The 15,961-nt window shown below is 42.0% G+C and overlaps 1 protein-coding gene across 1 annotated transcript in view; it reads right to left on the minus strand.

Moving 5' to 3' along the window:
• SNRNP200 (small nuclear ribonucleoprotein U5 subunit 200) overlaps window positions 1-15,961 on the minus strand; it is a 47,922-nt gene that overhangs the window by 20,391 nt on the left and 11,570 nt on the right. Inside the window, exons 10-24 of the mRNA XM_060187298.1 lie at window positions 14,075-14,158; window positions 13,808-13,981; window positions 13,423-13,560; window positions 12,995-13,150; window positions 11,355-11,525; window positions 9,010-9,203; window positions 8,539-8,662; window positions 6,575-6,724; window positions 6,231-6,341; window positions 4,318-4,449; window positions 3,607-3,795; window positions 2,032-2,229; window positions 1,180-1,332; window positions 993-1,073; window positions 415-498 (exon numbers count right to left, since the gene is read on the minus strand). Of these exons, the coding sequence (XP_060043281.1) occupies window positions 415-498; window positions 993-1,073; window positions 1,180-1,332; window positions 2,032-2,229; window positions 3,607-3,795; window positions 4,318-4,449; window positions 6,231-6,341; window positions 6,575-6,724; window positions 8,539-8,662; window positions 9,010-9,203; window positions 11,355-11,525; window positions 12,995-13,150; window positions 13,423-13,560; window positions 13,808-13,981; window positions 14,075-14,158 (2,139 nt within the window). The remainder of the gene's footprint in view (window positions 1-414; window positions 499-992; window positions 1,074-1,179; window positions 1,333-2,031; window positions 2,230-3,606; window positions 3,796-4,317; window positions 4,450-6,230; window positions 6,342-6,574; window positions 6,725-8,538; window positions 8,663-9,009; window positions 9,204-11,354; window positions 11,526-12,994; window positions 13,151-13,422; window positions 13,561-13,807; window positions 13,982-14,074; window positions 14,159-15,961) is intronic.

A 15,961-nucleotide genomic window follows, 5' to 3' on the forward strand; every position in this document is an offset into this window, starting at 1 on the left:
TCAGTCCTCAGCATCACCATGAGCAAGAGCTGAGTGGTGCTCTGGTCTCTATCTCTCATTAATATAAAATACATTATTAAAAGGGGAAAAAAGAGAGTAGATAAACAAAGCCAGGTGTCATTCCTGGATAAAGCTAGCAATCACAGTGGAAGACCACTCTGTAATAAAGCTGACAGCGTCTCAAGGTCTCCCTATGGAATCCTAGCTTTCTGTTGAAAGGTCTTACCTTTCCCACGTGCTCAAGACCAGTAACACAGTAGCTATCCCACACATGCGTCAATAGGCCAACTAGAGCAAAACTCAGCACACTTTCTATGTCAATAGTAACAGACCTACTTTCTCTAAGACACCTTCAACATACAAGGAATTGGAACTGATTAAGCCTCTTTCCCATAGACAGTCTACAACCCTCACCTGTGTAACATACACCATGTCAGCCATCAGTGCAAAGCCCTCCAACTTCAGTTGTGAGATGAAGGCCTGGAGAAGCACATTGATCTGGAAAAATAAAGTTTAGTCGGAAAGAGACTAATCATTGAACAGTCTAAAAAAGTAAATCACATTTCTTATTATTTTTTCAATTTGCTTCCCCCCTTCATTGCCCTTGTTTTATTGTTTTCGTAATTACTATTATTGTTGTTGTTATTGGTGTCATCGTTGTTGGATAGGACAGAGAGAAATGGAGATGGGGAAGACAGAGGGGGGAGCGAAAGATAGACATCTGCAGACCTGCTTCACTGCCTGTGAAGCGACTCCCCTGTAGGTGGGGAGTAAATCATATTTCTATCTATCCTAGGTATTCATGCTTGGTAAGATCTTCCATAGTTCTTTATTTACAGACAAGTACCTGTTACTCCACATTAAAAGACCATGTGAGAAGGATAAAAAAAGACAAAGCAAAACCAGAAATACTGATTAACGTTACTAAGCACAAACTCAAAATTCACCTTCTAGATTATGAAAATGATCTGATCTTAGAGAGAAGAGCTCACCTTTGCACTTGGTTCCTCAATGCTCTCCTTTACAGGGATGGGCACCCTCTCCAGCAACTTCTGTAGTTCTAGCTTCTCCTCCTACAAAGAAACAGATCAAGGAAAAGCCGAGTTGCAAAAAAGAAAACCCATCCAGTGAACTGGCTTGAGTACCAGCTCCCCATCCCAATATACTACACAGGCTCACCTCTCTCACAGTGATGTTCTTAAACTCCGAGGACAATGAGAATACTCTGAAAAGCTCAATCTCACTCAGGGTAGGCTTCAGCAGCTGGTTATAAGTCTGCACTGTATCGTTGGTGATGTAGTAGTGGCTGGCTATACGACCCAGCTCTGTCACCTACGGACAAGGAACACTCAATCCAACATTGATCATTAACATGCTACAACTCTCACTGGAAGAACTCATAGCAACACAAGTGTCTAGTCTAGTCATAGCAAGAAAGATGAAGCAATAAACTGAGCTTAGTCACCTAATTTATAGGCAAGAAGCAACTGTTACAGATCAATATATTATTTTAAACATTCCTAGGTTCAAAGGGATCTGTGTGTGTACTATTCTAAGCAATGAACAATCAGATAAACATTAGTCAACTCAAGAGAGCAATATGAAAAATTTTCTCCTGTGTGCCTATTATTCCAACTAAAGCAGAGGCCAGTACAGGAGATTTTGTTGGGTCTAGGAGTTCCAGGCTGTAGTGTGCTATGTATATTGGGCGTTCACTGTAAGTGTGCATCAGTAAGACAATCTCTTAGAAGTAGAGGACCAACAGACAGCATAAGGAGGCATGAACCAACCCAGGTTGAAAACAGAGCAGAACACTGGGCAGGGGTAGACAGCATAATGGTTATGCAAAGAGACTCTCATGCCTAAGGCTCCAAAGTCCCAGGTCCATTCTCCCACACCACCATATGCCAGAGGTGTGCAGTATCTGGTAAGCAAAATAATACATATATATATGAAAGAAAACAGAGAAAGCCAAAATTTTTTCTCCTAGGCTTGTAACTTTTTGCTGAGGCCTTTGCCTCAACCACTCACCTGAAAGTTGCCTGTCTTTTTGTCATACTTGACCAGGTTGTTCTTATCCAGCATCAAGGCAGCAGTATGAACCAGATCAAGACGACGCTGGTCAAGCAAAGGGTCTCCCTTGAGGTCATCATGAGAGATGCCATAGAGCGTTGGGGACCGGAGCATTCGGATATACAGGTAGGCATAGCCCAACCAGTTCACTGCATCCTATAAAAGACAACTTGTGGGTCTCAAGATGGTTAAGAAAATAAAATGCTTCCAAGGGTCACTTGAAAATTATTTCCCAACATTATGAATATGATAATCTTCTCAATCCTCATAAAATTTCCTTATTAAAAAAGACAACACACAGAGTATAAGCTCAATGGGCAAACACTTTACCAAGTTCAGGGAAATGAGCCTGAATCCCAGGCACCACAAGGGAACACAATGTGTAGCACCTAGAAGTGTTCCATGAATAGTGGACTAGTGTGGTGGTGGTGTTTTCCCCTCATCTCTCTACTTTCTGTCTAAAAATTTAAGGGAGGTCAACTACCAGGAACAATGGAATTGTGCAGGCAAAAGGTCCCAGTAAGCAAAAAAACTGAGCCCCTTTTTAAATTATGGTGTGAGAGTAAAGAACCAAGAAGACAGAGGTTAAAAGATTTTTTTCCCCCCCCCTCTTTTCTCTTTTTTGTCTCCAAGGTTATTGCTGGGGGTTTGGTGCCTACAACACAAATCCACTGTTCCTGGTTGCCATCTTTTTTTCCATTGTTGTTATTATTGTTGTTGTTGGATAGGACTGAGAAATTAGGGGAGGGGAAGATAGAGAGGGAAAGGGAGGGGAAGATAGAGGGATAAAGAAAGACACTTGCAGACTTGCTTTACTGGTTGTGAAGCAACACACACACCCCACAGGTGGGGAGCTGGGGACTCAAACCAGTATCCTTGTGCCAGTCGTTGCGCTTTGCACTATGTGCACTTAACCCGGTGCACTACTGCCCAGCTCCCTATGATGACCTTTTTATTATTGCCACCACCAGAGTTATCGCTGAGGCTCAATGCTAGCACAATGAATCCACCACTCCTGGTGGCAATTTTTTCTTTTACTTTGTTTTTTTCCCTTTCTTTCTATTAGATAGAACAGAGAGAAATTGAGACAGGAGGAGGAGACAGAGGGAGAGAAAATGAACCTTGCAGACCTGCCTGCTTCAGAGCTCATGAAACTTGCCCTTGCAGGTGGGCAGCAGTCTAGAACCTGAGTCCTTGCACACTGGTAACTAACGTGTGCTCAACAATTTTTATAAAGTTCTATATATATGTAGGTTTTTGTTTTTATGCAGTGCAGTACTAGAGATAAACTGAGGGTATTACATATATAGGGCATGTGCTGAGCCGCCTCCCCAACCCCAAGATATTGGTAACAAGGGGAACTACCAGTTACAGAACCCAAAAGCTTATGAGAGATGGCTCTGGGGGGCAGGGGTGAAAGACGCTGCACGTTGGTGGCACACAGCACTATGCTATGGTAGGGACCACCCCCAATCCTGTGCCTTGATCTTTTCTGAGAAAGCAAGAAGTCCCATGGACACAGCCCTTACTCACCTTTGCATTTTGTACATTCCCCAGCACAATTTCCGCATTGAGCATGTCAGGCAACTTAGATACCATCTGGCTTTCTATAGGAAGTTGCTGATTGAGGAGGGACAAGTAGTACTGCAGCTCCCCATGAGATGTGATGAGTATGCCTTCACCCTTGGTGTCGTACTGTGGTCTTCCAGCACGTCCCAGCATCTAAGTCAGAGAGAACAAAATAAGAAGGGCGTGGTCACAAAGCCTTTAACTTTGATTCCAGGTTTCTACAATACAGACTTGACCTTCTAACTGCTCTCTTCCCAGAATCCTTGCATTTCATGCACAAGGTACTTTCCCCAATTGAGAATAAACTTGGTGGGGATAGGTATAGACAGCATAATGGTTATGCAAAGATTCTCATGCCTGAGGGTCCGAAGACCCAGGTTCAATCTCCCGCACCACTTTAAACCAGAGCTCTGGTAAAAAGGAAAGAGAGGGAGAGGGAGAGGGAGAGGGAGAGGGTGAGGGAGAGAGAGAGAGAGAGAGAGAAGATAAACTTGGTGGTACAGGAGATGATGCAGTGAATAAAACACTCTCAAACATGAGGTCAAAAGTTCAGTCTCTAGCAATGCATATACCAGAGCAGTATCTGGCTTTCTCTTTCTTGTATCTCTTTCATAAATATAGAAATCTAATCATAGATATACAAATAGGTGGATGGAAAATACAAAGGCTCTATACCTGCAGAATGTCCAGTGCTCCCAGTTCTGTCCAGCGCCCCTTCTCTGGACTGTACACTTGGGTCCCTTTGATGATGACTGTATGAGCGGGGAGATTCACACCCCAAGCCAGAGTTGCTGTGGAAACTAAAACCTACAGAGATAATAGAAATAGATGTTACCAACAGAGTTAATATCCCCAACTTCTCTAGGTAATTGGCTTCAGAGACAAACATGTCAATGTGACAAATAAAGCACTAAGTCTTGGGGGCTGTGTGGTGATGCACCCAGTTAAACGGTTAAACGCACATAGTATGAAGGATCCTGGTTTAAGCTCTGGCTCCCCAGTGCCTCCCCCTACCCTTCCCACCCACAGGGACACTTCACGAGCAGTGAAGCAGGTGTCTATCTTTCTCCCACTCATCATTAACCATTAGTAAATAGAATATCCTACCTGGGAGTTGGGTGGTAGCACAGTGGGTTAAGCGCAGGTGGTGCCAAGTGCAAGGACCGGCATTAAGAATCCCGGTCCAGCCCCTGGCTCCCCACCTGCAGGGGAGTCACTTCACAAGTGGTGAGGCAGGTCTTCAGGTGTCTATCTTTCTCTCCCCCTCTCTGTCTTCCCCTCCTCTCTCCATTTCTCTCTGTCCTATCCAACAACAACAACAATGACAACAAAACAACAAGGGCAACAAAAGGGAATAAATAAATAAATATTAAAGAAAAAAAAGATCTTGGAACTAGAAGTTTTGAAGACTCAGAAAAGCACCTGAGTGGCCAGGAAGGTGGCTCAGCAGACAGAGTACACAACTTGCAGGCATAAGACCCTGAATCAAATCACTGACAATACATATGCCAATACTGCTCTTCTGACCCTGTCTCTTAATATATAGTAAAGTCAGGACCTCACACATGCATGATTTCACCAAGCTGGGCCACTTTTCGAGACATACCACTAGACATGCCTAAGAGGCAGAAGTACAGACCAATATTAGTCAGCTTAAGGCAACTAAAAACACAGGCTATCCTCAGAGGAAATGAAGAATGTCCTGTCACCTTTGACCTTGTTTTTCAACTTCTTTTATTTTTATTAGCTTTTCAATATTGATTCACAAAATTGCATGTCAACAGGGGTATAATTCCACACCATTCTCACCACCAGAGTTCTGAATCCCAAGTCCCCCCATTGCAACCACCACCGTTCTCCCAAGGTTGCGAATATGGGTTCACTGTCATCTCTATAACTATCTAACTACATTTGTATATAATTTCCCCTTTTCTTCCAAGTCCAATCCTCTCTCCAAGCCAAATAAAACCCTACTATTACATCCAAATATCTCTCCCCTTTTTGCTATCTCTCTCTGGGACCTGATGGAGCTGGAGTTCATAACCCTCTTATCTTCTTCCTATCATTTCTGCCCCACTGGAAGTATAGATCAGTTATTTTTGGGGTGCAGAAGGTAGGCTATACTTTTTTATTTTTGCCTCCAGGGTTATCTCTGAGGCTTGGTGACCACACTACAAATCCACTGCTCCTGGAGGCCATTTTTTTCCCCTCATTTTTATTGGATAGGACAAAGAGGGGGAGGTAGAATGATAAGACACCTACAGACCTGCTTCACCATTTGTGAAGTGACCCCCTGCAGGTGAGGAGCCAAGGGTTTGAACCAGGATCCAGGAGCCAGGATCGAACCAGAAGCAGGTCCTTGTGCTTTGTACTATGTGTGTTTAACCATGTGTCCTACTGCACAGCCCCCTTTTCTATACTTCTCAGATATTTTTCTAACCTCACTAATCTTCCCGCATGCCTGGGAGAAGTGGCATGAAATTATGTTCACTTTATCTACTACAACCCTCTACTTGGGTCACCCAAACCAGATAAAGGTAGCAGTCACAAACATCTAGCACAATTTAAGAAATTTTGCCCAACCCTACCTGAATGTGTTTATCAGCAAAAAGATCCTCCACAAGTGTTCTGTCAACTCTGGTCATGCCTGCATGATGAATAGCAAAACCATAGGGCAGAAGATCCTTCAGCTCCAGGTTCTGAGGAACAGGAAAAAGAAGATGTAATCCTCTCTGTAGCAACTTTGGAGACTAAATCATTTCCTGACACCCTGTTCCTTATCTCCTCCACATAATACCATTGAATCACCTTAAATCTGTTTGAAACAACAGCACTAGGCTACTGTCCCGGAGGTCTTGTTTGTATATATGAGGACCTTGGAATGAATCAGTCACCAGGTAGGAAAGAGAGAACAGGACCTGTTCTTCCTCACCTTGCACTGTTCAGCTTCTGTCCGAAGGACCTCTGTGGAGGCTGAGCCCTCTCTCAGAAACAGACCCAGAGTGTCCTTCTCCAAGCACATGTCCCGGATGGCCCTGGCTGTCTTTCCAGTTTCCTTCCGGGAGTGAACAAACACCAGCACCTAAAAAAATAAATAAAATAAAATTTAAAAATTTACATACACATAGACAGTCAAGAAATACAGTTTCAACAGTCAGAAGTATCAGTAGCAGGAAGTAGTGGCTATACCATTATAAGGCCAGAGCCAAGGTCTTAAAGAGGAGCAACGGCAGGAGTACGTATTAGCTCAGAAGAAGAGTAAAAGAATGGCAGGACCAAAAGAAAAGGAATCACCAAGTGCAGTGACAAGAGTGCTGGAACTGGGGAACTTAAGTAGCCTTAAAAGCCTTATCTTTAACAGCAAACTGAAATACACTAAGGAAGCAAAATGAGTGGCAAGATCTGTCTCTTCATCTAAATCCATATATATTTCTTTCTTTATCATACAAAGATAAATAACCTGTTATTTACTCTTACTTTTTGTCTTGGTTAACTGTTTTCTTTAACTGTTAAGTTAAAAAAAATTGCAGTGGTCTGGGAGGTGGTGCAGTGATAATGCTTTGGACTCTCGAGCATGAGGTCCCGAGTTCGGTCCCTAGCAGCTCATTTGCCAGAGTGATGTCTGGTTCTTACTCTCTCCTATCTTTCTCATAAACAAATAAGATCTTAAAAAAAAAAAATTACAACATACATACTTTCTATTAAAATGCTATCTTGTATGTATGCATCGACTCATTTGATTCATTCATTCATTTAACTTTTACCACCAGAGTTATCATTGGGGCTGGGTCTAAGTGACTACACTAGGACCTCACCACTCCTGACAGCTATTTGTTTTCCTTTCTTTAATAAACATGAAAGACAGGGAAACAGGGGGAAGAGAAAGAAAGGAAAAAGGAGAAGAAAAGGAGGGACACATGTAACACTGCTCTACCTCTCCTAAAGCTTTCTTCACTATAGATGGGGACTGGGGGCTTAAACTAGGCCATTCTCCAGTCATGTATCACTCTACTGTACACCTCATCACTGGGTCACTAGTTTTTAATTCTCATATATATATATATATATATATATATATATATATATATATATATATTTTAGAGGTTTTTTTTAACACTTTAAAAAAAATATTTATCCCCTTTTGCTGCCGTTGTTGTTTTATTGTTGTACTTACTATTGTTGTTATTGTTGTTAGACAGGACAGAAAGAAATGGAGAGAGGAGAGGAAGACAGAGAGATGGATAAATAAGATACAGAAAAATAAGATACCTGCAGACCTGCTTCACCACTTATGAAGCTACTCCCCTGCAGGTGGGGAACAGGGGGCTGGAACCGGTATCCTTATGCCAGTCCTTGTACTTTGTGCCACCTGCACTTAACCCACTGCGCTACCACCCAACTCCCTTTAATTCTCTTTACTTTTTAAAAAAAAAAAAAAAGTTTTGTTTTTAGTGATTTAACAGTGTTTTACAAAATTATCAGACTTCCTGGAATTTTCTTTTTTTGGAGAGTTAGAATTTTAATACACTGTTGGGAATTCACTGATAGAGGTACTATCTTAGAAGCTTTGGCGGCAAGGGCTATCTGAAAATCTGAAACAGGTATGTGATCTACCACCAAACAACTCCCCTGGCCTAATGTCTTTCTTTCAATTATTTTATTTATTTATTTATTTTGGATAGAGAAAAAATGAGAGCAGTGGGGGAAGTAGAGTGAGAGAGGAATAAATACCTATAGCACTGTTTTACTGAAGCTTCCTCCTGCAGGTGGGGACTGGGGGTTTGAACAAGGGTCCTTGTACACTGTAATGGGTTCTATTTTTTTCAATTCGATTATCTATACTTGAAATTCTTCAAAAGAACAGAGCTCATGAAAAACAGAGAAGCAAAGACAGACCTGATTTTTTCCAGCATGTTCCATGATTTTTTCATAGACTATTTCATTCATGATCTGGAATCGTTTGATAGCTTTTTTCTCTGTGATACCCACATAAGTCTGTTCAAGAGGCACTGGGCGGAAGCTAGAAGTTCAACAATTAAAACAAGTAAGACTTTTGGCAAAAAAAATACCGAGAAAATAACAAGTTAATTTTCATTACCTTGGGAGGAATATTCCTTTTGGATTCTACCACACCATCACTCAAAGGTCCATCTAAAGCCCATTTTAATAGAACTCCTTGGAAAGATGGAATGATGAAAGATCACCCTGGTTAAATTTCTCCCAGTCTGTCTGTGCTTCTTTCTTATCATCAAAACACTGCTCAGTTCTAGCTTATAGTGGGTACAGGGAATTGAACCTGAGGCTTTGAAGTCCCAGGCGTTATGTATAATCATATGTTATCTTCCCCACCCTCCGTCTTTTTTATACCTGTTGTCAAAATAGAAGAGGCCCTTGGCAGGATCAACTCGGAGAAATGTGGCCACATCTTCATAGTTGGGGAGAGTGGCACTAAGACCAATGAGTCGAACATCCTCTTGGGTCATCTCAATGTTTCGGATGGCCCTTGCCACCAAAGCTTCCAAGACAGGACCTCTATCATCATGGAGAAGATGGATCTCATCCTAAGGATGCAAGTATCACAAATTATCTAGAGGACCACAGAAAGGTAACCCCTATTCCTAAGAGAAGGTATGGAAGGAATCCTAAGCCAGAGAAAAGTAAAGAATGAAGATAATGTCCACTATGACATACTTCAGAGAATAGTATCTTCTATGACCTATAGCTCAGTGAACCATAATGTTTTATGGTAAAGAAAATCTGTTATTTCAGGTAAATGAGCTTATCACTTTATTCAATGGTATATTCCTTTACTAAAATTGGAGCTTCTGAGCAGAACATATCCAGAAGTTTATTACTTCTTAGAACCTATTACCAAGAGCAAAATATACCCTGCATCAAATAATCAGTTAATTTGACTAAAGGTGGTGCTAATCATGCATACAAGAGTAAAGTTGTTTTTTTTTTGTTTTGTTTTTGATAGGACAGACAAAAACAGAGAGAGGAAGGGGAGATAGGAACAGAGAGAGACACCTGCAGACCTGCAGAACTACTTTACCACTTGTGAAGCTTCCTCCCTGCAGTGGGGAACAGGGCCTTGAACCCATGTCACAAGTCCACTACTCCCTTTTATTTTTTAAATTATCATTTGATAAGACAGATAGAAACTGAGAGGGGAAGCAGGATAGAAAGGGACAGACAGGGAGTCGGGCGGTAGCGCAACGGGTCAAGTACAGGTAGAGTAAGGATCCTGGTTCGAGCCCATGGCTCCCCACCTGCAGGGAAGTCGCCTCACAGGCGGTGAAGCAGGTCTGCAGCTGTCTTATCTTTCTCTCCCCCTTTGTCTTTCCCTCCTCTCTCCATTTCTCTCTGTCCTATCCAACAACGACATCAATAATAACTACAACAATAAAACAACAAGGGCAACAAAAGGGAATAAATATTAAAAATATATTAAAGGGGACAGAGAATACAACAGAATAGTTTAAAAAAAAAAAAAAAGATTTTATTTCAGTTGGTGTGAAAGAAGCCAAAGATTCCACTCCTTCTTTTCTAAGATTTTATTATCTTGCAGCTCTAGAAGTTGCACAGTGGATAGAGCCTCTGGCATCATGTATGTCAGAGTGATGCTCTGGTTCTCTCTCGTGTCAATAAATTAAATGAAGGAAAGATTAAATTTTTCTTTTTCTTTCTTTCTTTTTTTAATCAGAGCACTGTTCAGCTCTGGCTTATGGTAGTGTATGGGACTGAACCTGGGACTTCAGAGTCCCAGGCACTAGTCTTTTTGCATAACCTTTATGATATTTCTCCCCAACCTTTTTTTTTTTTTAATTTATGATATATATAGAGAGAAACAGAACAGAGCAGAGCATGGCTCAGTCCTGGCTCATTACACTGATTTTAATAATTTTTTATTTGCTACTTATGTTTACTTCAAAATATTCCAGACACAAAGAAAATACAAAGGATCAGCAAGATAACTCACTTAGAAAGGTGCCTATTTTATTATGTGTATGATCCAAGTTCCAGCCCATGAACTCTACCTCTGAGGGAAATTTTGGTGCTATAGTTTCCTTTCTTTTTGTGTCTATCTCAAAAAGTCAGCACAGAGCAATGAAGTCCCATCAACTCCCCCACCTTGCCAAAAAACAAAAAAAAACAGGGGGGGGGCAGTAGTGCAGTGGGTTAAGAACACATGGCACAAGGTACAAGGACCGGCACAAGGATCCCACTTGGAGCCCCCAGCTCCCCAACTGCAGCTGGGTTGCTTCATAGGCAGTGAAGCAGGTCTGCAGGTGTCTATCTTTCCTCTGTCTTCCCCATCTTTCTTGATTTCTCTCTGTCCTATCCAACAACAATAACAGTAATCACAACAATAATAATAACAACAAGGGTAACAACAAGGGCAACAAAATGGGAAAAATGGCCTCCAGGAGCAGTGGATTCGAGCCCCAGCAATAACATAACCCTAGAGGCAAAAAAAAAAAAAAAAATTAGAAAGAATGTTGTTATAAACCCCATATATTTCACTGAACTGAAAATTTTCAGCTAGGTATTCTCATTAATGGCAACAGTTATACTATCAATAGCTATCAATATAAATGTCTGTAATTAGAAAAAAAGATTTTGAAGAAATGTTCATCATGAAAACCCAGGAAGCTGTCCTTGAAGAGGACCAGTAGTCCCTTTGTTCCCAACAAGCACTCCTCACTTACCAGAATGATGAGTCGCACCAGCTGGGTGTAGGTACGCTCCCCACCCTTGCGGGTAATGATATCCCACTTTTCTGGAGTACAGACAATAATCTGTGTAGCACTGATCTCCTCTTTGCATAGCTGGTGGTCACCAGTCAGTTCTGCAACTGTGATGCCATATGTGGCCAGGCGCTGGGAAAAGGAAGGACTCAAGGTAACAATGCTTGAGGGGACAAAGACCTTACACCATCTGGGAAATTTGAGCAAAGGTATTAGAAGGATCAACCCATCAGATAAATATCAGGTGAATTATATGGATATAAACATACTTTTATTACAAATCTAAGTTTACATTCAGTCAAACTGAGCAAAGGCTCTTTGGAAGTGCTATACATACAAGGGAGAAATGGGAACATATAACTAACAGGGCCTAGAATAACACCTATAGGTCTACCCACTATCAATACATTTGTGTGAATGTCCAACTGAGTCCCTAAAAGGACCAAGTTTGGAATGGGGGAAGGAAGAGATGGTTAGGGATTGATGAATTAGGCTGAACTTAACTCCAGCAATTAGCATGTGAGTCTGTAAATAAAGGACAACCTCAGGGACTAACTCCACTCCTTTCTGCTGGCCATACTCATTTCTGAGTTGCAACTGGGGGCTGTGGTGGACACACACACACACATATGACCCCAGGATCCTATGGCAGAATGTTGAGGGGGTAAGTCCCTTGGGGAAGGGGAGGATCTTGGTCCCGATGTTTCTGCCCTCCTCCATCTCCACCAGTATAAAAAGTGCCATTATTGGAAGAAGGGTTGATTTGAGTAAAAGGTACCCAGGTCTTAGACTGCACAACAAAGCAGATTTTTCCTTCAGGGAAAGGAAAAGGAAATTTTTGTGTAAGTCTTATGTAATTTTGTGTAAGTTTGGCTTTCTATGGCACCAAGCAGTGGGTCCTGTTCTTTGGCTTCAAGTGATTTGCAAGTGCATCAATAATGCAAACTATAACAACTGTAGAAACAAAGAAAGAAAGAAAGAAAGAAAGAAAGAAAGAAAGAAAGAAAGAAAGAAAGAAAGAAAGAAAGTCAGTCAGTCTGGGGGTCGGGCGGTAGCACAGCAAGATAAGCGCACATGGCGCAAAGCGCAAGGACTGGCGCAAGGATTCTGTTCAAGCCCCCAGCTCCCCACCTGCACAGGGGTGCTTCAAGCAGGTATCTATCTTTCTCTCCCCGTCTCTATCTTCCCCTCCTCTCTCGACTTCTCTCTGTCCTATCCAACTACAATGACAGCAATGAAAACAATAATAACAACAACGATAAACAACAAGGGCAGCAAAAGGGAAAAATAGCCTCCAGGAGGAATGGATTCATAGTGCAGGCACTGAACTCCAGCAATAACCCTGGAGGCAAAAAAAAAAAAAAAAAAAAAAAAGGAAAGAAAAAGAAAGAAAGAAAAAGAAAAGAAATAGTCTGTAAACGCCAGTAATATTCCCAGGACATTCTTACTTCAGAAACACTAATCTTTTGCCAAGTTTGGGGTGCGAGGGGAGAACACAATACAGCTACCCCAGTGATGTCCTTATAGAAGAAACAGGGTTCTCAATACTTTATAGTTGGACTTAGTATCTTATCTTATTGAAGAAAATTCTACCCCCTTACCTTTCCAAAACTGCCCACCATCTCCTGCACCAAAGACCGCATGGGCGCGATGTAGATGATCTTGAAGTCATCTACGTTGATAGTGCCATCCATGTTAATGTGTTTCCCTATCTCTCGGAGCATACACATTAGGGCTACATTGGTTTTACCAGCACCCTAAGAGAGAGAAAGAGAGAGAGAGAGAGACCTGTTTATCTGGTTATGTTATCATAAGTTCCCTAAGTTTATCATTAAAATAGAAAATAAAGCATCTGGGAACTTCCCCCCAACCATTTAACATCTCATGGACCAAAGGATAATAAACTGGGGAAGGGAGAGAGGGAGGACCACAAGGTATAGATGGAGATGAAGATAAGTTTGCCAACAAATTTATGTGCCACATTCCATGAGGGGAAAAAACAAACAAAAGCAGCTGATACAGTGCTTACAGTAGGAGCACACAGTAGCAGGTTCTCATCTGTCTCCAGGGCAGCACGGTACAGTTTACTCTGAATACGATTGAGAGTTTTGAAACCCTCAAATCCAGCCTGGGCATACTTCGGCAGTTTCTCCACTGGAAGCAGTTGCTAGAAAGAAGAAATACCATTCACATTACAGTAGCAACAACCTCCCTGAATAACTCTCCAAGAAGACCAGATCAGAGAGCTCAATTTTGTCTCCAGGGTTCAAAATCAAAACAAAAAGATTCTGAAGCAATTTCCATTTCTGGAATAAATTATGAGACAGGTTGCATTTTGGTCAATGTGTTAAGACTCAAATTGGACAGGTGAACTGACCAGAGATTTGAGAGGAAACACACACACACACACTCACTTCTTCTGAGCCGAAGGGCTTGGGCTTCAGAGCAGGCACATGCACCTCTTCATAACCCTTGCGCTGGCGACGGAAAGAACCATCAGGAAGTTGACACCGTTTGTTGGCCATGAAGTGACTCCCTTGAGTAAATACCAGATCCTCTAAGTCCAGAACTTGCCGTGGAGCCAGGGCCTGAGAGTATGAAGGAAAAATGTGAAAGAATTGAGTGAGTTGAGAAATAAGTTTTCCTTCCAAAATAATCCTATGGATGAGCCTGATGCCTACCTCTCCACTCTGGTCCAGATCCATCGTTTCTAGATCTGTATCCATCCGGGACTGACGCACACGTTCTCTTCGAGTCCTTTCCTCCTGTGAAGGTAGAGAGAAAGGGAAAAAAAAAAGCAACAACTCTTCAGATCTCTGGTTCCTGTCCTTTTCAGTCTCTACTTAACTCACATAGCCTTAAAAAAAAAAAAAAAAAAAAAAAAAGATGGTCCATTATACTTGCCTCAGGGATCACCATAATGGAGGCAAAAAGAGATGTAATGGGACAATGCACAGTGCAGAAATATCAGAAGTAGACATTCAACAATACAGCATCCAAGGACATTTTCTGAATAGCAATATGGTTCCTGTGTTCAGCGAACACATATATTCTGTACTTGTGTTTTCAGTTAACACCAATGGCTTATAGTGTGAGCACTATAGGACCCCATGGTTCTGGTAAGGAGAGCAGCAGGTTAGTGGTCTGTTGATCACACCACATGCATGTGTTGATTATAATATGTACTTGCCAATAAACCCCAAACATTGAAAGAAGGGGCTGAGAGGTGGCATGCCTAGAAGATACATGTTACCATGTGCAATGACCTGGGGTCAAATCACTTACAGCAGGGGAAGCTCTCCAAGTGATGGAGCAATGCTGTAAGTGCCTCTCTTCTCCCTCTCTATTGCTCTTTGCCACCCCCAACCCCCCCCCCCCCATCTCTCACCTACTATCAAAACAGAAAGAAAAGGGACAGAGCAATGGTACACATGGTTAAGTGCACACATCACCATGCACAAGGACCTGGGTTAAAGTCCCCACTCCCCACCTGCAGGGAGGATGCTTCACGAGTAATTAAGCAGGTCTACAGCTATCTCTCTCAATTCTCAATTTCTATTTGTCCTAATAAAAAAAGGAAAAAAACAGCCACCACCAGGAGTAGTGGATTTGTAGTGTTAGCACCAAGCCCCAGTTATAAACCTGGTGGCAATAGAAAAAATTAAATACCAGAAAGAAAAGAAAAAAAGGGGCTATAATGCTCAAGGATCTAGGTTCCAGCCCCTGGAGGGGAAAGCTCTGCAAGTAGTGAAGCAGCGCTGCAGGTGTCTCTCTGTCTCTCCCTCTCTATTTTCCCCTTCTCCATTTCTAACCGTCTCTATCTAATAAAAAAAGAAAAAATGTCACGAGTAATAGTAGAGGTATACAGGGAACTTGTCTCATTGACAGCCCTAACTCTAAAAAACAAACATCTCAGAGAAGCATTTTGCTTTAATACCTTCTTTAATAAAAAATGAGGTAGGGACAGGTGGGGAACACCTGATTAAGCGCATATAGTGTTATGAGCCCCCACTCCCTACCTATCATAGGAATGCTTCATAGGCAGTGCATCAGGTCTATAGGTGTCTATCTCTCTCTCTTCCTATCTCCCCTTCCTTTCTCAATTTCTATCTTATCAGATAAAATTAAAAATTAAAAAATTGGGGGGCTGGGCGGTAGCACAGCGGGTTAAGCACAAATGGCGCAAAGCGCCAAGGACTGGTGTAGGGATCCCGGTTCAAGCCCTCGGTTCCCCACCTGCGGCGATGGGGGGGGGATCGCTTCACAAGCAGTGAAGCAGCTCTGCAGGTGTCTATCTTTCTCTCCCCGTCTTCCCCTCCTCTCTCCATTTCTCTCTGTCCTATCCAACAATGATAACAACAACAACAACAATAACCACAAGAGCAACAAAAGGAGACAAACAGCCTCCAGGAGCAGTGGATTTGTAGTGCAGGCACCGAGCCCCAGCAATAACCCTAGAGGTGAAAAATAAATAAATAAATAAATAAAATTTTTAAAAAGTTAAAACAATAATAATGGGGGAGAGGGATGGAGACAGCACATTGACTATGTAAGTGACTTTCATGTTT

Source organism: Erinaceus europaeus, chromosome 3, assembly GCF_950295315.1.
Source record: "Erinaceus europaeus chromosome 3, mEriEur2.1, whole genome shotgun sequence".
In the NCBI taxonomy this organism is placed as follows: domain Eukaryota; kingdom Metazoa; phylum Chordata; class Mammalia; order Eulipotyphla; family Erinaceidae; genus Erinaceus; species Erinaceus europaeus.